This window comes from Acomys minous, assembly GCF_964271855.1.
Source record: "Acomys minous genome assembly, chromosome: 4".
In the NCBI taxonomy this organism is placed as follows: Eukaryota; Metazoa; Chordata; class Mammalia; order Rodentia; family Muridae; genus Acomys; species Acomys minous.
In genome coordinates, this window is record NC_140486.1 from 81,640,484 (window position 1) to 81,660,816 (window position 20,333).

General features: G+C 44.7%; 1 protein-coding gene across 4 annotated transcripts in view; it reads right to left on the reverse strand.

The window, feature by feature from the left end:
- HECW2 (HECT, C2 and WW domain containing E3 ubiquitin protein ligase 2) overlaps window positions 1-20,333 on the reverse strand; it is a 348,102-nt gene that overhangs the window by 109,075 nt on the left and 218,694 nt on the right. For all 4 annotated transcript variants that reach the window (XM_084779445.1, XM_084779446.1, XM_084779447.1 and 1 more), the window contains 5 exons: window positions 17,460-17,554; window positions 10,896-10,971; window positions 6,489-6,658; window positions 4,240-4,382; window positions 263-363 (listed from right to left, as the gene is read on the reverse strand). In XM_084779445.1, the coding sequence (XP_084635571.1) occupies window positions 263-363; window positions 4,240-4,382; window positions 6,489-6,658; window positions 10,896-10,971; window positions 17,460-17,554 (585 nt within the window). The remainder of the gene's footprint in view (window positions 1-262; window positions 364-4,239; window positions 4,383-6,488; window positions 6,659-10,895; window positions 10,972-17,459; window positions 17,555-20,333) is intronic.

Here is a 20,333-nt window from a genome sequence, read left to right on the forward strand (position 1 = left end):
CTCCGGCTGCCAGAACTCACTGCTTCTCGGCAAACCTGTATCCTGTGCACCGATCTCCCACTAGAAACTCTGCTGCTTAGCCTCATAGTGCAAACATAATTCTTGGAGCCATTGTTGCTAAACTGACTTTTAAATGCTTTGAAAAGGACAGGGAACCACGGGAAACCATTCCATTTCCAGCACTGGACACAGAACAATCCTGTTTAAATACTGTCAACTGAGTAAAATCTAACAGGTCCTTACGCATCCCCAGATACCTCACCTTCGTGAGCAGAGGACGTGACTTCGACTTTAAACTGGAGGTAGCCGCTCACGTGGTCAGCGGGGAGCCTTCTGCCAAGGTTGTAGCTGAACATTTGATCACTGCGGGAGGAGAAACGGCTGTTCATCCTGATTGCGCCTTTGCCTTCTTCCCACAGGCCACCCCCTCGTCCCACAGACTGCCCTTGGAACTTTGAGAATTCTAAGTAAATACAGGCTGCGGGACAATATGATCCAACGTATTCATCTGACCCCGGAACACAGAGAAAGTCTTATTACAGAAACACTAAAGGAGAAAGAGCAACAGCAATACAAGAACATAAAACTAGTCTGATCCCAGACAGCAGCTCTAACTCTGTGTGTGTGTGTGTGTGTGTGTGTGTGTGTGTGTGTGTGTGTGTGTGTGTGTGTCTATCTGTGTGTGTGTATGCGTATGCATGTCTATGTGTATGTCTGTGTGTATGTGTGTGTGTCTGTGTGTCTGTGTGTGTATATGTATGCATATGCATGTCTGTGTGTGTGTGCGTGTGTGTGTATGCCGGCCAAGCACTGACTCTCAGGCACTAACAGGACGTTCTGCAACAAGAGAGACAACCACATCCCGTGTCTGGCGCTAGGCGGGATCACAAGGGGACTGCTCATTTTTTGGCCTGCCTTGGTGGCAGTCCTAGGCTGCCGGCCTCCCTGAAGATGGACTTATCCATCTCTTTCAAGTCCATATCTGTTTCCCAGATTCAAATGCAAGCAACACCTATCCCGAGTCAGATGATTGACTTCTAGTTACAGAAACTAACCAAAAGGCCAAGAAAAATCACACTATCTCCGCTCTCACACTGCCCTCTACTGGCTAGTCTGGAAAGCGACGTGTAGGCACCACGGTACAGTACAGAGCCTCTAGTTAATTTTGCAGTATCAAAGTACATTAGCTTTGTTTTGTAAACACGTTTGTGTGTGTGTGTTTGTGTGTGTGTGTGTGTGTGTGTGTGTGTGTGTGTGTGTGTGTGGTCACAGTTTACCAGCTGGTAGTTCATCTGAATTCATAGTCAAATTCTTAGACATCTCTTTTTGTGAGGTCGCTATTTTTTTTAAATTTTATTTATTTATTTTTTTGTCCTAGATCGATGCTATCAAATGTTTTGCTTCCCCCGCATGAAGCGTTTACTGAGTGACACACAAGCATTGCTGAGGGCTCTAGGACTATGTTGCTCTTTACTGCCCTGGCCGCTGGGGAGGGAAGACATGAAGGCATAGTTGAGAAGCTCCCGGATGGCAGAGCTGGGCTGCAGATGCTCCTGCCAGGCACAGCCTGTGTACCACAAGTTCATTTCCCACACAGGCTCCAGGAGTCCAGGCTGCTTTGGGTGCAGTTCCTCTTACTGCTGTTCTTACCTGTGGGTACCTGAAGGTCGCGCTGCTGTCAATGCTCTTTTGTAGAACAGGGAGTTGAAACAGATGCGCATGCACATGACATTGGAATGTTTGATGGGACTGCGCTGACAACTGTAACGGGCAGGATGGCAGCGACGCCTTTCTCCTCCTCACCCCTGCTTCCCCGGCATGCACAGAGTACCTGGCATGCACAGAGTACCTGGCACGCAGAAGTGTTTGCACTCCCGCGTGTGTGCCCAGGGGCAAGTCCTATGGCGCTCTCTCTACGTTCTGGTTTTCCACCCACCTCTTCTGACACCCAGTCCTCTAATAAAACCATCGTGTTCTTGTTAAAATAAGCTGATCACTCCTCCCTTCTGCCCAAAAATGATGATGCTAATGATGGAAGATTTGCAAAAGTAATATGTAAGGTGGAGAGTGAGAGTTTTATAAGGGGTGTAAGGGAAGTACTGTACCCATCTGTGTTGCTTAGTGGCTCATCGCCAACACCCAGCACAGCTCTTGGCACTTAGTAGGCACTTGATATAGATATATATATAATAACTAACTGCCAAACTAAGACCTTTACATGGAAGAATTTTAACTGAGAGAAGGTCCTCAGTTCATCTATTCCACATCAAAGTTCAGAAAAGCTCCCTATGCCTGGCAGACCCTCTGTGAAGAGCGTGTCACCATACAGATGCCGGTCTGGGGACCTGGGACTCCGTACAGATGCCGGTCTGGAGACGTGGTACTCCCCACAGATGCCGGTCTGGGGACGTGGTACTCCCCCTGGGCTTGTCCATCCCTACCCTGACTCAGACTGACTCCTGCTGTGATATACTAGTATGCAGAATATGCTATACATTACTATTATTATAACAAAGGAACAATAAAAGGCTTTCCCTAGATGCCTGAGGCATTCATTCTCCCGCTGATCAGAGGAACTGGTAAGCACAGGACCGTGACATGACTGTGCCATGAAAACTGTTACATTTATCCAAATGCTTTTAAAACAGATTAGGAACGGTGGCTTACCCCACTCAGCCTGTATCTTCTCACCTACTTCAGATAGCTTCAGTTCACCAAACGTATGACTAATCAAAATACCTAACACTTAAGATGAATTGATTATAGAAAACAGTAATCCGGTCAGAAATATTAACATATGTCAGCATCTGGTATGATGGCAAAGCTTTTAGCCACTCATGGAGAGACATTGCAGCTCTGTCTTCCACTCATACATACAGTCCGTGGCTCCCATGAGTGGTTAGCTTTTTATATGACGAACTCAAACACTACAGAGTTCGTGGCAGTTCTGGCCACTGACAAGACTGAGCTCTTCCGTGATCACTCTTGCCATCAGTACATGAAACTGATACATATGTATTACATGAATTAGATGACTATAATTAACGTAAATCAAGTGAGAAAGATATTAGATTTATTGCAGTTGAGTCTCGCCAGTATCTTTCACTGTTATGCATGTTAAAGATAATTTCAAAAGCTCTCAAAATAAATCTCCTAAAGCTATAATTATTATGCTTAAAATAACTTTTATGTCTCAGCTTTTATCAGATAAACCAAGCTTCTAGAATTTTGTATCATCTCTTTACATTGTGCGGGCTGTCTAACTGAACCACACTGTCCTCACCCCCTGAGAGTCAAGAGGGCTAGAATCCATCAGAACCTGTGAGTTTCAGGTTTGAGGGGCCATAAGCACTGTGTAGTCTGAGCAACTGTTTTCAGATTAGGAAATTCAAACCCAAGAACACTGCAGTGAATGCGCAGGGTCTGCTCTCTGCAGGCGACAATGACAGCGGGCACCGGACAGCGGCAGGGCTACAACTGAGGGGCTGAGTTGCAAGCTCAGCTCTACCACAGCTTGCCGGCCTCAGACTCCTCGCCTCTGAAATAGCTAGCATCACAGTATCTACCTCTTGCAGTTGCTGAGGCTACAGGGGCAAATCCGTGTCATATTCTAACTGCTGAGGGAGTAGGAACCCTGCATCTCAGGGGGTTACCCCGCTACTTCTGTGAGGGTAGCGTTCACACTAATTACTCTTGGTGATACCCCTACTGTACATTGTGAGAAAAGTCACACAAAATGTCCCCATTGTGCTACCCCAGAGTACTTGTAGTCTTGAGTTTGGTATACTTATGACGATGGAATTGTATTTCCTAACTACTACTTCCAGCCTAGAGACAATACACATGAGTGGAAAGTGAAACTAAGTCTCCCAATAACCTTTTCATCCCTTGTGTTTCAGGAATGAATGTAGGCCCTGTGGATGGAATTCATCTGATAAGATGAGAGTAGATCGAAGCTCACTGAAAGGGTGTTATGGCAAGACTGCAGCGTGCCCCCAAGCCAGCTGGACACTGAGAGAATTGTCACTGATGGCCATCTAGGTGAAACTTGGAAAGGGGACGGATACCACAAGAGAGTGTATCGTTAAAACAAGGTATTTTGGGCATAAGTGCACTTTTATTTTGTGAAGAGGTTCGCTCCACTTCTTTTCGGCAAGACACACCCCGGGACAACCGAGTATCACTTCAGCTGTCTCCACACAACCTAATCTCAAGATTCCCCCAGTGGGAGCTGGTTACCCGGCAGCCTGCCGCTCCAACAGCCTCTGCACAGGGATGGTCAGTTTCCCCAGGAAGCGCTTGATGATGGGACGGCTCTTGGCAAATTTGTCTTTAATTTCAATTTCTAAGACATCAGTTAAAAGTGCAAAAAAGGAGTATTTCTGAAATAAAAAAAAACATACAACATGTTGGCTTAGAAGGCAAACACAACAATTTATCATTTCATATATAGACAATGTTATCTCTTAACTTTTTATGACATGCAGGGTCCACATTACCAGTTTCTGTCTTTCCTGTACTCACTTAAAAACCAATAAAACTCACAATAATTCTTAAACCATCAGAAAAGTTTAAAATCTGAATGACAACAGAGATCCATTCATGGTGATACACTTCCTTGGCTTAGTAGTTTCAAGAGATACTATCAGAGATTAAATTATGCATAATGCTTATTGACGTAAAAGGAAAATTCAGTAATACTCATCCTGTTTTTGTTTAAAAGTCTGAGCTCAAGCCGGGCGTGGTGGCACATGCCTTTAATCCCAGCACTCGGGAGGCAGAGGCAGGCGGATCGCTGTGAGTTCGAGGCCAGCCTGGTCTACAAAGCGAGTCCAGGACAGCCAAGGCTACACAGAGAGACCCTGTCTCAAAAAACCAAAAAAAAAAAAAAAAAAAAGTCTGAGCTCAGTAAACGACGGAGGAGGCAGGAGGTGAGTGTGGCTCATTTCGCTTTTCCTTGATAGTGTCCACGCAACTACAGCAACGTGAAGAGTACTAGCCTGGTTGACATTTAGGCGCCACTAGGTTTATTCAGTGTAGTAATTAAAGTTCTCCTGAGGGCAGAGGGATCTGTCAGTCTCCTTCATGGAAAACAGTGCTTGCTAGGAAGAAGAAAGCTACATGTAGGTGCCTCTGCCTCTGCCTAGGATGTCACCTAAGTACTTAAAGCTGAGTCCGTTCATCACCAGAGGCAGAGATGGCTGGATCACACTCTTGGCTACCCCATCAGGGAAACACACAGTGCTGGGCAGGCCTAGGGTGCAGTCAGCGTAGAGTGCTCAGCTAGCATGTGTGGTGACCCTGGATTTGTGCCAAGGTGGTGCAGAAAGGTGCCTAAGTATGAAGGAAAGGGTGCTGTTGTTTGTTCTGTTTTTGTATCCACTATGGGCTTTCTGGACCTCACACTGAAATGATGTATGGTTTCTAGGCTTCAAGACATGGTAGACAAGGTGCTATGACTTTAAGAGTCGCTCTGGGCACTATGACATCGTGGTGTTTTAGGACAGGCATAAAAACATAAACAATAATGCTCCATTCAAATAAACACAGGACCGTTCAGCCCTTCTGCACTGGAGTCCCAGACATTTAGACCTTTGCTCTAAATAGTTTCATATTCCCTGAACTCACTCTCTTCCAACTAAAGGCGTCTATAGCATTGTTAGGACACACTCCTGTGGCTAAACATACAGGGATGACCTGAGTAAGTACGCAACTCCCATACCAGCAAAGGCTTAGCTAGAAACATTCCAGCACTAGGATCCTTGAGGTACAATGGGACAGCACCTTTGACTCTGTGTAGCTCTAATGAGAAAGTCCTTTGTTTGATTTCACTGATATGATGTGTTAAGAAGACTGGTAGCAGAATGTGAGGAACTGTGAGGAACTCTCAAATACCATCAGCGCAATCTGCCTTCACTAGGGATGCCGGCTTCCTGAATGGCACAGCTAGCACAAAGCTAAAAGTTCATATAAACATTTGCCAAAGCGGGGGAGGGGGCTTTAATTTGGACTGAAAATGTGGCAGAGCAAAAGATAAAAAAATTTTTTAAATTGAAATTAAAAAAATACAGCCTCCCCCCTTTGATTCAGGCTCTGCTGTGATTCTTCAAGGTAGTATTTTATTTCTTCTGTTTTTACAAAAACTTTCATATATTTTGTTCCTCATGAACCCTTTATTTTTAAACACATTAAGGTATTTATTTTGATTATTAAGCCGTTTGCCATCATAAAATTCTACCCTAGAAGTGAACACATCACCTATTTTACTATACACCTGACTCTAACAAGAAGGACGTACACAGCTCATATGCAGTGGACCCTCTTTGCAACAGAACTAGAGGGCTGGAGCCATCTTGCCCATATCCATTAACAGCTCAAGATGGCACAGAGTTCAGAGGGAAAACTCGCCTGTCAAGCACTGTCAGCAGAAGACACCCACCCCTACCTCTACCCCCACTCCTACCCTCCCACCCCCACCCCTGTCTTACCTCTCTGTGCCAGATTGGGTTGGTGGTGTTGCTGATGATGGTGGATCTTCTCTCCTGCCCGTGGTGGGCACAGGTAGGGAAACTGCTCTTCTTCCCTGGCTGAATGGACATCTTAAGATAAGGGTCAGGGTTGAAGAACATCCCTTTCTTGAGCCCAACTGCCCTGAGATCTAGAGGGAGAAGGGGAGGGAGAGGGAGAGAGGGGGGAGGGGGAAGGAGGGGAAGGGCAAAGGGGAGGAGGAGGGAAGGGAAGGGAAGAGGAAGAGGGAGGGAGAGAAGAAGAGGGAAGGAGGGAGGGAAGGGGGATGAGAAGGGAAAGGGGGAAGAAAAGGGAGAGGGGGAGATGGAGGAAGGGAGGGAGTGAGAGAGGGAGGGAGGGAGAGAGGGAGGGAGGGAGGGAGGGAGGGAGGGAGGGAGGAAAGAGGAAAGACAGTAGGGAGGGTGGAAAGCACAGAAAGAGGAGTAAGGTGCCAGACATCCTGGTTAGCAAAAATAGCTAAGACTCAGGCATTCTTTTTTTTTTTTTTAAAGATTTATTTATTTATTATTGTGTATACAGTGCTCTGCCTGCTTGCCAAAAGAGGGCATTAGATCACATTATAGATGGTTGTGAGCCACCATGCGGTTGCTAGGAATTGAACTCAGGACCTCTGGAAGAGCAGACAGTATTCTTAACTTCTGAGCCATCTCTCTAGGCCAACTCAGGCATTCTTAATTGATGCGCAGCTCTAGGCAGAGGTAGAGCTAGGTGACCCAGCAGCAGAGTTAGTCACACGGTGTGCATGTGTAGAGAGTGTCAAGAGGGTCATGGCAGTAATTCCAGCAGGGGGATCTCCAAGGTGGCAAAACCGAAGCCAGCCCTCTTTCATCACTGTATGTTTCTGCATCTGGAGCCCTTTCGCCCCAGGTCCTGTGCATCCGCACCAGCTTTGTCCTGGTGCAGTGTGACTGGTCAGTGAGAATGTAAGACATAGACATTCTCAATCACCAGCATATGAAAAATACGTTCTTTCATACAAAGACCTACATACATCAAGTTACATATACCTACACCATATATGTGCGTATGTATATTGCGTGTGTGTGCATAAGTTTGAACCAAGTTTAAGTTGAGATAAAAATGTAAAGCACACACTCATTTGTACATCTTAAATGCCATGTATATTCTATGAGTCCAATATGTAAATGTAGTTATTTTAAATAATTCTTCAGTTATTTTTTCTATAACCTATAAAGTCATTTAAATATTTGGTGAGTATCTTATAACTTACTTTATACTCACAGGATGTTTTATATGACGCAAGCTGCTAAAAGTCTTAGCTGAAGTCTGCTCAGCAAGAAGACATTTTCATCGTTAGAGGGCTGACACATACACAAATGTCTAGAAGGGAAGCTGGCTTAGCTGGGCTCACAACACTGTCCTGAGCTATCAGTGTGACTGATGTACTCCAGAGCTAACCCGTCTTGGAAGCTGTGGGAGAGACTGCATTTCACATGGCTCAGAGCCATCTGGAGGATGTGAAGACTCTAGCTTAGAAAGCAACTCTGCCCAGGGAGACCCCTGCCATGGCTAGAGCAGCAGGGAAAGAGATTCTGTGTCATGGCCCCGAGTTACAGGCCAATGGGAGTCACCTAGGCCATGGGCTTCAGGTATTCCCCAAGCTCACTCCCTGGAAAGCATGGGACTGGCCCACAAGAACTCATGGCCTAGATATATGTGATAAAAAACAGGCCAGGGCTGTCTAACAACACACAGCCAGCAGTGGAAGGGATAGGATATTACATCAGTAAATATGGAGCTATTCAGCAGTGAGGCCTCATGTTACCAACACCGCATGAGATGGAGGTTGATTGCTGACCTAGAAACTAACAGCAGAGTGGGGAGGGACAAGTGAGGACTGACACAGACTCTGTGAAGCTGCTGTCATCTCATTATCCTGGTGGTCTCAGTTTTGATACTGCATACAATATGCAGTCGTTATTAAATGCAGATTTTCACTTGACTGCTCATCAACTGCATGTTTTCTCTGTTAGCGTAAAGGAGCCTTGAGAAGGAAATGCCGTTCACATATTTATTTTCTTGCCCTTCTTGAGGATTCTTGCCTCAGACTCAAGAGAGACTCGATAGCCTCTAGATAGTAAGTTTACTTCCAAGCAAGGGATTTCCTTGAAGTAAATGCAGAGTCACGTGGATAGAAATAGCTGTTACAAAGTCTGACAAAACTAATTCATCCACACACAAACATTCCTTTGAACAGGAAAGCATTCTGCCAGCAGACTAAAGTCACTCTGAAAAAAGATGGCAACGTTGGGCAACCCTGATGCCGACTCCTCCACAGCGAGACACTGCAGGGATGATTAACACAGGTGATAAATTGCCAATTATTTGTAGCTTGGTGATTCAGCCCCTTTCACTCATCTCAGCTCTGCTTTCGTATCTCTTTATTTTCCTTTGCTTCATTGTTCATAAATATCCATAACACAAAACAAACTGAAGAAGACCACAAAGGCACGCATGCTAAATAGCCTGGCCCCCACCCTACTGTAAGATTTGAAACTATAATCAGGACACGATGTTTGCTGAAGCTGTAGAGTTCGGTTCTCTGCCTCCTTAGTCATCCTTAGATGATCAGGCACTGTGCATTTGCAGGCAGCCATCCCAGTATGTCAATGCTTTCAGACAAATGTCGTCACCCACTGTCAGTCTACAACTCATTAGTTATTTAGAGTTAATGTTATACAATTCAATCCACCTCTGATGATTTTTTGCCCATTTCTGTACACTCAGCTAATGTCTATCTAGTGAAGAAAAACCCATCACAGGTGGCTATGTGAACTGAGGGTGGGATGCCTCGAAAGTATTTAAAGATGGATTCCCTGGTGACCTAGAGTTTATTTGTCCTGAGGAAGGTGTCCTGTGATTTTACTTTCCTGATGGTCATTCTCCTGCAGTGAGTTAACAACACTCCTTCTGAAGTCAAAATCAATATGTGACTGCCATGTGTAAATGATATGCACCAACCAAACACAGCTCAATAGCTCTAAACTAGGACATCAATAAAGTACAGCAAACAATCATTGGGGGTGGCTAATTGTTCGCCACTGTCACCAGGGGCTACAGTGCCTGCAACTCCAGAAGACATGCCAGGTCTAAGGCATAAGCTGTCAATCAGCATGCCTTGAGGAAGCAGTATCAGGGCTAGGCAAATGCTATCACAGACCACGGTGCTTCAAAGTATCTTCTAATGACCCAGATGCATTAAAAAATCCCAAAGATCCCAAACAAACTATATTGATTGCCCCAGTCTGAACCGTCAGCTACCCAACCAGGTTACAACCAGGAAGTTGAAGGAAGGAGAGGAGGCTTTCAAATTAACAGCCTCCCAGGGCGTGAAAAGGACCACACAGATCCAAGCAAGAAGCCCATGTGCGGCGGCGATGAGCAGATGTGCACAGCCTGGTCTGCTGTGGCCGCTATGGCTCATGGAGGTGGCTGTTCTCACAGTCTCACTGTTCAGATGCTGATGCTCATCCACAGTATTTAAGCGGTGAAGGAAATGGAGCTTCAGTTACATCTCAGATGAGCTACACCTATAGAAAATCTCTTTACAGAGTCAGGTAAGCTTTAGGCTTTGTATAAACTATCTATTTGCCAACTCCAGTTCATGCACAGGCTTCCTGAGAGCACCCTTGGCTTTATAACTGCCAATCCGTTCCTGCTCAGTCGGTGGCCTTCAAACTTCTTTTGTACAACATAAATTTCAACTTTGTTGTAACCCAGTGCACACATACATGCAGTGTCTACTTTTTGTTTCAAAAAAGTCAATTTGTGTAAACTGACATTTTATCAAAACATTTTCCCCTTTGGGAGTAAGCCCCAATTAGTTGAATACCAGTTTCAGCTCAGACAATTTCACAAACTGCAATACAAAACTACAGCCTGAATGTGGTGCTGCAAGCAGGTGGCTTGTTATACCAAACAGAAAACCACTATCTCTTTACTTGTTAAATCTATTTAATTTCATGAAAACATCTATCTGCTTTTCAATTTTTATGTGCTATCATCACAGGAAAAAAGCATGCCTTTTATTTTTTTTTCCCCTTCAAGCCTTCAAACCTTTCTCTTTTTCTAGTTGAAGTGAGCACAAATTGTTTAAAATTACTGAAGCCCAGGAGCAGCATTATTTAGCACATTACATACGCTTTCAGTGACCTCACACACTCATCCAGTCCTTTCATGAGAAAACTTGGTAAAAAGAGTATTTTCTCAACATAATAATCGTACAATTGATTTTCCCTAAGTACAGTCAAAGGAACTCAAACTAACCTAGTTTGTGGGCCACATACGATGCTGGAGAAAGAAGAAGCTACACACCCTCAGAGCGGACGCTCCACCCTCACACTTACCTGACAGTGTGAAGCTAAGGAGTTTCCTAGAGTGCAGACTTCCTGAGGCCGCTCCTTCCATGCCTTCTGCCCCCATCTGAGGAGAAAAATGTGTGTGAAACTTCATACGAGATTCATGCTAGCTAATGAGCCAGGGACTCTCATCTGCTTGGACATACAATGATTAAAAAAGAAAGAAAGAAAGAAAGAAAGAAAGAAAGAAAGAAAGAAAGAAAGAAAGAAAGAAACGCATTGTAATTCATGTCTACAGATTTTCAAGTCTTAGGACAGACATGCAAACACAGATTCCAAAATATCAAAGGTTCAAATAGAAATTTAACATTTACCTCATCTTAAAATATATAAACTCTGATATAGCAGCATACTGTATCTGCTGCATATTCTGTCTTTCTCCATAATATGAATACAGTTGTTTGTGGTATGCATCCAATAACCTCAGCACTCAGGAGGATGAGGAAGGAGAATCACAAGTTTGAGGCCAGCTCTTACTGTCTGTCTCTTTCTCTCTGTTTGGCTGTCTGTCTGTGTCTCTCTGTCTGTCTGTCTCTGGTGTGTGCATGTGACACAGCTGTTGATGGCAGCAGTGTTCCTGTTGGATTTGGGTCAGGGTCTTGTTATACAGCTCAGGCTTGCCTGCCTCATTTAGAGAGAATCCCTGCCCTTGAGATGAGGTCACTCTTGATATGCAACCAATTGCTCACCCGTCAACAGTGCTCTCTTCCCCCATCCTGGTAATATCTGACCATTTTGTCCTGTGTTCAGCAAGAAGTCTTCTTGGCAAGAGTCATTGTACCCTCCACCCGCTTAGTCATTTTCACCCACCCTCTGCAAAGCTCAAATTAGCCTTGAACTCAGGCTCTTCTTGCTTTTGCCTCTCAGGGGTTGGGGTTATTAGAACATGTCACCATGCCTGGAGGAGCACATCTAATGAATAGTGAATATATGTATATTACTACTGAAACTAAATGTTAACTTCTTCATATTTAATAAGAAAGGCGGAAATAAATAATTATGTCATTTTCATAATGTATATCAAGTCACCTTGTAGCTTGTCTTTGCTATGTTGTGGATTCTTCTGTTTCCTACCTTTTATGGCCCTGGTTTCCGGCCCCCTATCACTAGATAGGATAGAAAGCAGGATAGAGGGAGGGAGGGAAGGAGGGAGGGAAGGAGGGAGGAGGAGGAAGATGAGAGAGAGAGAAGGAGGGAGAAGGGAAGAGAGAGAGAGAGAGAGAGAGAGAGAGAGAGAGAGAGAGAGAGAGAGAGAGAGAGATATTCCAAATCTAACTACTTTCCTTTTGTTTCTTCTTTGACCATGGCTACTAATAAACTGCAACCAATACCCTTGAACAACCAACAACCACTGATGGCCTACTAGGGCTCTAGCATGTATACACCCATCTGACAAGCTCCCAGAAATCCAAACATCACACAATTGCAGAAACTATCCGCAGCTGGCAAAACCATGCTTCTGCTAGAGCAGGGAGTCGAACCAGTCAGCTGCTGCGGACAGTCTGAAGCAGCCCCACCTCCCCACAACTCGGATTAAAACAAGAGCACATTCTTTTAGTATTTCTGTGTTTTTAAAGAAACCAAAATTCCAGAATTCTCACCACATCTCCCCCTTTCTGTTTCTAGGCATGACTTGTGCTGTGTGCAGTGGGGAATTGTAATCAGACATTTCCTGTGAACTAAGTGTCCTGGGGCCAGTGGCCAAGGTTCTCAGGAGATCTCCCCCCGCTCAATTCTAATCTTTATCAGCTTTAATGGTATCCACGGCTTTCCATTTTGTGTTGGGGATTAAAATGAAAGCACATTCTTATAATATTTCTATGTTCTTAAAGAACCCAAAGATTTAGAATTCTCACTATCTCTCCATCCTTCACCTCACATCTCTGAGTGTCCACATGGGCATCCTATGTGTATTCAAGTTTCCGTTGTACTGCAGAATAGTCATTTGGCTATTGGAGCCAGAAATAATAGGACATGTAAAGCTACTGTACAATCATTTTCTCCTAAAAACTTTTGAGTAAATTATATCTTACATGAAACCAGTAATTTATACACCACAAAGCAAATTTCTGCCTTTCTATAAATTTGTGTCTATGTAGTGTGCATTTTATGGTTTCTAAGAAGAAAGTTCTCTGTGGTACTCTGACAGGAGAAGACCATATCACGAGAAGAGACAAAGCAGAGTAGACTCCGAATACATACAAAGTGGAAATCACACACAGAACTTATTTCTGAAATGCACATTAAACCCTAGCAAGGTTTCTTCCTTGACTAAACTTTAGTCAAGGTCTTGTGAGCCCTCGGCTTAACTAGGCCTGGCCTGCGACGTCTAAAACTTCGACTTCCTCTAGGGAGAACCCCCAGCCTCATATCACTCTTGACAGGAGACTGAATTCCTCATCTCTCCCTAGGCTCCAGCTGCCATCTGATCACCCTGCCCTGCCTTCAGCAAAACTCGTTTGTAATTTACTTTATCAAGAAGTACCACACCCCCCTGGCCTTCTTAATAATTTGTCATCCGTCGACTGTTTCTTGGTTATGCATCGTCCCTTTCCTTTGTTATGTCTGGCGCTGAATCATTTCTATTTGGAGGTCTGCTTTCTCCCTCCAACCACTGTCCGGTGCTGGGTGCCTCTGGTTTTTGCCACTTCCTTGTCTTTGCTGCGCTCCTCATGTAAAACTCATACAGCATCATGTGTGACAATCGCTGGTCCAAGTCAAGATGTGATGTACATTTCTACTGTCTTCTCTGTGACTTCTGTGCCTTAGACATGACTGTGTAACGGTTAACGGCCCTCTCACCATTCTGCGTCGGTACCATTCAGTTCTCTTTATCAACCCCATCTTTTTCCCTTCCTCCCTCCTCCCCGACCCCTCCTCCCTCTTGGTGTGTGTGGGTGTGTACATTTGAAGGCCCAAACCAGCCTCAGATGTTGTTTCAGTCACGCTTCCCATTTTCTTTGGAGACGGGGATTTTTCATTAGCCTAAAATTCACCAGCTAACCCAAGGGGTCTTCCCATGTCCCTTTCCCCAGCACTGGAATGGAAGAGTGTTTAGTCACACCCAGCACTTTTTTTTTTTAACGTGTTTTCTAGCATCTATCTCAGGTCCTTACTTGCAAGCCAAAGGCTTTACTGACTGAGTTATAGAATGCCCCAACCCTCTTAGCCCCATTCTCCTGATGATCATAGACTGTTCACTCAACAAGAATGTGAGTTATCGCGACAGATTTTATTCCTCTGACTCACAAGTTCCAGATTCACAGGGGTGGAGGCAGCAGCAAGCTGGCTAGACAGCAGATCTCTGTGATTCTTCATCTTGCTTTCAGCACACAGGACCTAGACTATGGCAGGCGGTACACACAGGAGTAACCCTACACTCCACTCTGCACCAGGACAGCAGGTCTGCAAAGCAGGGCCTTGCCTTGAGTAGACACATCCCTCCAGGAACATAACATCTGTGTCTACCAGGCACTTTTTCGTGCTGAGTGAGTTATCTGTGACTGAAAAGATACCTGGACTACCTTCATTTAAAATGATCTCCTCTCCTCTCCTCTCCTCTCCTTTTTGAAACATGGTCTTTCTAGGTAGCCCAGGTTGACAACTCACAATCTTGATGTCTCAGCCTCCTCAAGTGCTAAAATTACAGGCATATATCACACACCTAGCTTATAAACTAATTAAAATATTTCAAGAGACTACAAGGAACAAAAGAAGACACCTGCAATTTTCATTTTAAAACTGTAATTCATTGGGCGGTAGAAGACAAATTTAAAACAATTATCAAATAATTCGTAGAAAAACTGCCACCCCTCTGGCAAAATGTTCATCGGAAATAATACTCACAGAATACAACCTTACCTCACACTACAATAAAGTCACCGAGGACTAACCAGTAACACTAAATACAGGGAAATTTATTGTAATAAACATATCTTCCCCAGTGTTTAGAAAGAGGTTTTTAAATAGACTCGCTCCATAGATCCATTCCAGGGAACCTAGAGGTGACACTGCCAACCAAGGGCTGAAATAATGCAGAGCCAGAGCCCGCCCCTGCAGCTGAGTGGTTTCCTGTTGCTCACACACGTGTCTCACTGTGTACTCTGGTGAATGAAATGACGTCAACACCAAAACACAGGTGACTTGTGAGAAAGAAGGATCACAGGATTAGGACAGTGGCTGATTTCCCCACCTAGAGAAATTCTCAGGTGTCTCCCTCAGTCTATTCTTTGCACCTGCCATGGAATAATCGTACTGAACAAGCGCTGTGTGTTGTATACCCTGGGGGACCACCATTGTGACACAGCAGCACATCACTGACCTCCCCAAAGACGGGTAGGCCCAAGAACACAGAGCAAAATATTTCTAGGTTGTTCAGAAATCTACTGACCGCCACGTCCATTAATGAGGTTTTTTTAATCAAAATGTTCTCTCTTAATTGTAGTGCGGCTGTCTACACAAGGCTATGACATCATATTAAAGCACACTAATTATCCCCAAACTGCAGGCTTTGACTGAGGAAGCTCACTGAAAACCACTGCAATGCACTGAATTGACAGTCAGTTGGACACTCCCTCTGCCTCAGTAATGGCTAGACCTTGGTATTGCTGAGCCCTGAAAGACTCGGAATTTAGGAAATGTCAGCTTTGTTTTTACCATCTAATTTCATTCAAAATGAGTTTTTCAGAGGTTTGACTAGAAATTGTTCTACTCTTTTAGGTAGGTAACATTTTGCAAGATTAACTTTTCATTTTGCAATATTAGTGACAAGAATGTCTAATCCAGTGTTCCATAGGCATGGCCAATTTCATAGGCAACAATTGTTAACCTTTTTGTGACCCACAACATTTTATGAGGTAATATTTCTATATTCTACACTAGGTTTACTATAATACAGACTCAAACATAATTGTAACCAGAGATTCTGCACAATGTCTTCATACATTGTGCCTTTCGTCTGGGATATTTGGGGGTTTTTTTCCTCTCTCTTTTTCCTCTTTACCCAAGTATCTTCTATTCATCATTGGGGTGTCCTTCACCCAGAACTTTCTTGGTCATGACAGATGCTATTACACATACTCTCATAGCCCCACTTTACTCCTCCTCATACAGCGATCACTTAGGTGATGTGATTGATGCCGCTCTTTCTCAGCATAGCAATGACAGTGACAACTGCGCCCTTCCTAGCTTTCGATTCTCAGCAGTAGGCTCAGCCTCAGTACTGGCTAGACCTTGGTATTGCTGAGCTCTGAAAGACTCAGAATTCAGGAAATGCAGCAGACACACCCACCGGAAACAAGTCTGAATAATGAGTAAAAGGAAATGGCTGATTCAGAGGCACAGGCACTATCAAAGACAGCACAAAGCAAAGCTGGACAATTTCAAAATGTCATGTACAAAGATTACTTACTGAATGTGGGACATTTAACCTGGCCACCTGCCTATTTCCAAAATAACAACCATTTATTAAAATGCATGTATGCATACACAGACACGCATACAGTGTGAAGATTCTATGTCATAGGCATTTTTCTAAACTGTTATAAGCTAATTCTTACTAATGACCAAAACTGCAAGGATTCACAGGTTAGAGCCCAAAAATCTTCCTAAATCATCAAGTATGAGAACTCTAAATTTTTAAAGTTGATCTAACAAGAAAAAAAAGTCAAAAAAAACTACAAAAGCGATCCTTAAGAAACTGGCATTCTAATGCCAGGTGGTGGTGGTGCACGCCTTTAATCCAAGCACTCGGGAGGCCGAGGCAGGTGGATCGCTGTGAGTTTGAGGCCAGCCTGGTCTACAAAGCAAGTCCTGGACAGCCAAGGCTACAAAGAGAAACCCTGTCTTGGGAAGAAAGAAAGAAAGCGAGAGAGAGAGGGAGGGAGGGAGGGAGGGAGGGAGGGTGGGAGGGAGGGAGGGAGGAAGGGAGGGAGGGAGAGAGAGAAAGAAATGCCATTCTAGAAATGGAGAATTTTCTTTCAAAGTAAATAATTATGCTTCCTCATATGAGGGCTTGTTGAAGAAGTTGGCTCCCACTGAGTGGCCATGTTTTTACCAAACAGCAGACTTCCACTCAGCACTCTGAGAGGGACTTACCCTCAGACCTCTGAGGAAAACACCCAAATACAATTCCCATCAGGCCCTCTCCCTGGGTGAAAGCTCCTTGAGGTGACAGGCAGACAGAATCACTATGACTTGACTGGATGTATTCTCTCCTTTATACACCGAATTCACGCAAATCTACTGAGATACAGCATCACCATTTCCAGCTGCTAACCACGTGTAGAAGCCTTCACGGCAGAACACTCTGACTCACCACGTTCCCGTGACGAGGTGCTGGCACATGGGCCTGCTATATAGCAAGTGTTTCTCCACTGATTAGGATTACAGATGCAGCTACGGCAGCCTTGTAGCATGTTTCCTTTCCTAAAACAGTCGCACACTGTCGTGCGTTTCCTTTGCATTGTTCCTCACGACCCTGACAGGGCAACCCAGGCAAAAATAGAACTCTTCCTTGGCCTGGGGAGGAAGCCAGCAATGCAGGGGACTCACCATCACGGCCGGGTTCTTCACAGTAATACAGGGGGTTGTGGCTCGCAGGGCTCCACTAATGCCATGGTAGTATTTGAAACAGATTTTGATCTCCGCTGTAAAGCAATGCGAGAAAAACAGTTGAATTGGCTGAGGAAATGCCACACCCATCTCAGGCAATCGCTCCGTATTTCTTTTCCAACCAGCAGCAAATGAGTTCTAAAAATTCCTGATGACTTTTGTTTATTTTGTTTTTCTCTATTGCTTTCTTTTCCATGGGGCCTTGATATGTGTGTCACCTAAGCTAGTCCGAAGCTCATGTCTTAGCTCAGGATAGCCCTGAACTCTGAATCTTCATGCCTCAGAGTATCAGAGAAACCATGTGCGCAGACCCTGCCGAGCCGAGCTAAGGCTGTGGTCAGCCCAGCTGCCCTTGCCACAGGGCTCACAAGGCCAGGCGCTGTGATGCCTCACGTCGGTGTTGCTATCTAACCCCACTCCAGACTGTTCTGGGTGACAGGCGAGCTGTTCAGGTTTTCTATAAGTCCCTCTGTGTTCCGGACATTTTACTTTAAACCCCCCCAGTATAAACAAATTATAGCTACTACTAGAAACACAAAAATCAAGGCAGGCTAAGAAACCATGGACTGGCAAGACTCCCTAGGCACCCACGTGACTTTTATTTTCCAAGTGACTTAAATGAACTATTAAACGAATCAAATTTGGGAACCAGATCCATAGTGATAAGCATATAGAAACTTACACACCGTATACATTTATTCAGATAATTGAGCTTGAGAAAAAGTAATGCACATGCCAAGTACAGCTTTTAGAAAGCAACTAGTTTCCACAAGCGCGAAGTGAAAGCGTTTCGGTGTAAACCTAGAGTCACGGGAATCTCTCTGCTCACTGAAGTCAGAATCGCCTGCGATGTGTTTTCTTCCAGGTGACCTCCTACACATGTAGTGGTGTGAGCAGGCAGGACAGGAAACAGAGGAGCAGTTCTGGCCTGCAGAGGGAGTTCTCCACCGAGGCACTAGAATTGTTAAGGTGAGCCTGTTCTAGAAATTTTCCCAAGTAAGTCAGTTTATCACTGGCTTTCTTGACCATGCCAAAGGGCATCCCATGGAGCACTTACCTGCTCCTTGACGAGAATGATACAGGTAAAACCCCCTTCTGGGGATTTCTATTGCTATATTCTTCCTATCAGTGACCAACTGTTAAACCCAAGAAAAGCTCCACCATGAGCTAAAATATCACGTCCATTTATTTATTTGTTTGCTTGTTTGTTGTTTTTTGAGATAAGGTTTCTCTGTGTAACAGAATCCTGGCTGGCCTGGGACTCATAAAGATCTGCCTGCCTCTGCCTCTCAAGTGCCGGGATTAAAAGCATGCATCATCATGCCTGGCTAATATCAAGTCCTTATATTATTTACCACAGAATAATTCATAATCAAGTTAGCGTCACTAATCAAAAAGACTTCCCTATGTACCTACCAATGTGCATGCCTACCACCGTGCCAGAGAGGACAGGGACTCTAAGCCTGACTTCTGGCCCAACAGGTATTTTACAGTTTCACTGATAACATGGTGAACCAGAAGAGGAAGACACTAAAGAGGAAGACACCAGGAGGAAGAACATGGGGTCCAGGGAGACCACTAAGAACATGGTAGAGTCTCAGGGCAAGCAGGCCTAAGGATGAGCATCCAGACTAAGGAGTAGCTAGGAGGGAGGGGCAAGGGCAGCATTTGGAAAACCTTCACTGTTGTTCTGCCTCGCTCAGGACACTCCTGCAAATGGCTTTCCAGAACGCTAATGCACATTTGGAGATGAGTTTGAAGTTTATAGATACAAGCAAAGCATCCTTCCTCTGCTTGCTTTCTTCTCTGACAATATTCTGCAAAAGCAAGCCTAAGTCACATGCGAAGGGCTGGCAGAGCAGAGCAGAGCTCAGTGGCCTCCTCAAGGAGTCGCACAGACATGAGCTCATCTGCATCATGCTTACATGCTGGAGAGCTGGCAGTCCGTGCGAATCTGCCTGCAGCAGTACCTATAAGTCACACAGGCAGTGAGTAAGCAAGGCCTTTCCCAGTAAACACGGTGTGTGCTAGGGAGACATCTTCCCTTCACTCCTAGGTTAAGAAGGTACCGCCTGCTCTTCCTCAAGAGTTTAGTAACTAGGTAACAGACCAAGGAAACACCACTGACTGTTCTAACAGGAGGATGTTGACCAAGGCAGCTTTGCTGGCTGATCCACTTGGGGTCTCACTTCCTGCTCCAACAGTAACAATGACAACAACAAAACCTTCCTCTCCAAAATGATTTGGAGTCCACACAATTATATCATGAATTTATCTTGAACTGTATAAAAGTCGATTTTGGGGACCTGATCACTAAGACCCTTCAGAGCTGTACTGAAGTAGAGAGCTGAGGGATTTAAGTTGATCCATACACAGAGACAAGTCATCACAGAGAAGCGCAGGTTCCCCGAGAGAACGGGGAGTTGTTTGTACTTGCACAGGAGCTTATTGGCTCCTTCAGCTGGACACCAATAGTGATTTCTACCCCTTAAAACACAGGAAGAGCCCGTGAGGAGTGGTACTGTCTTCACCGTCAGATACTATTGAGTGATTTAGGCGGACATTCAGGTCTTTAAAAATGGTGAAACGGAACAGGAGAGAGTGAGATCTCAGTTTATGTACTTGAATACCTACATGGTGGCAAGAGGTAATTGAAAGATTGCTCAGAGGAAGGCTGGTGCTGAGACAGCAGCTACAACATGCCCTCCGTAAGTGTAAGAGGAAATGTCATCTAACAACAACAGTCTAGAGAGATGCATGCGGGGCAGCTGGGAACAAATGCAAGGATAAAGGCTGAGCCCCCAGCTGGGGAAG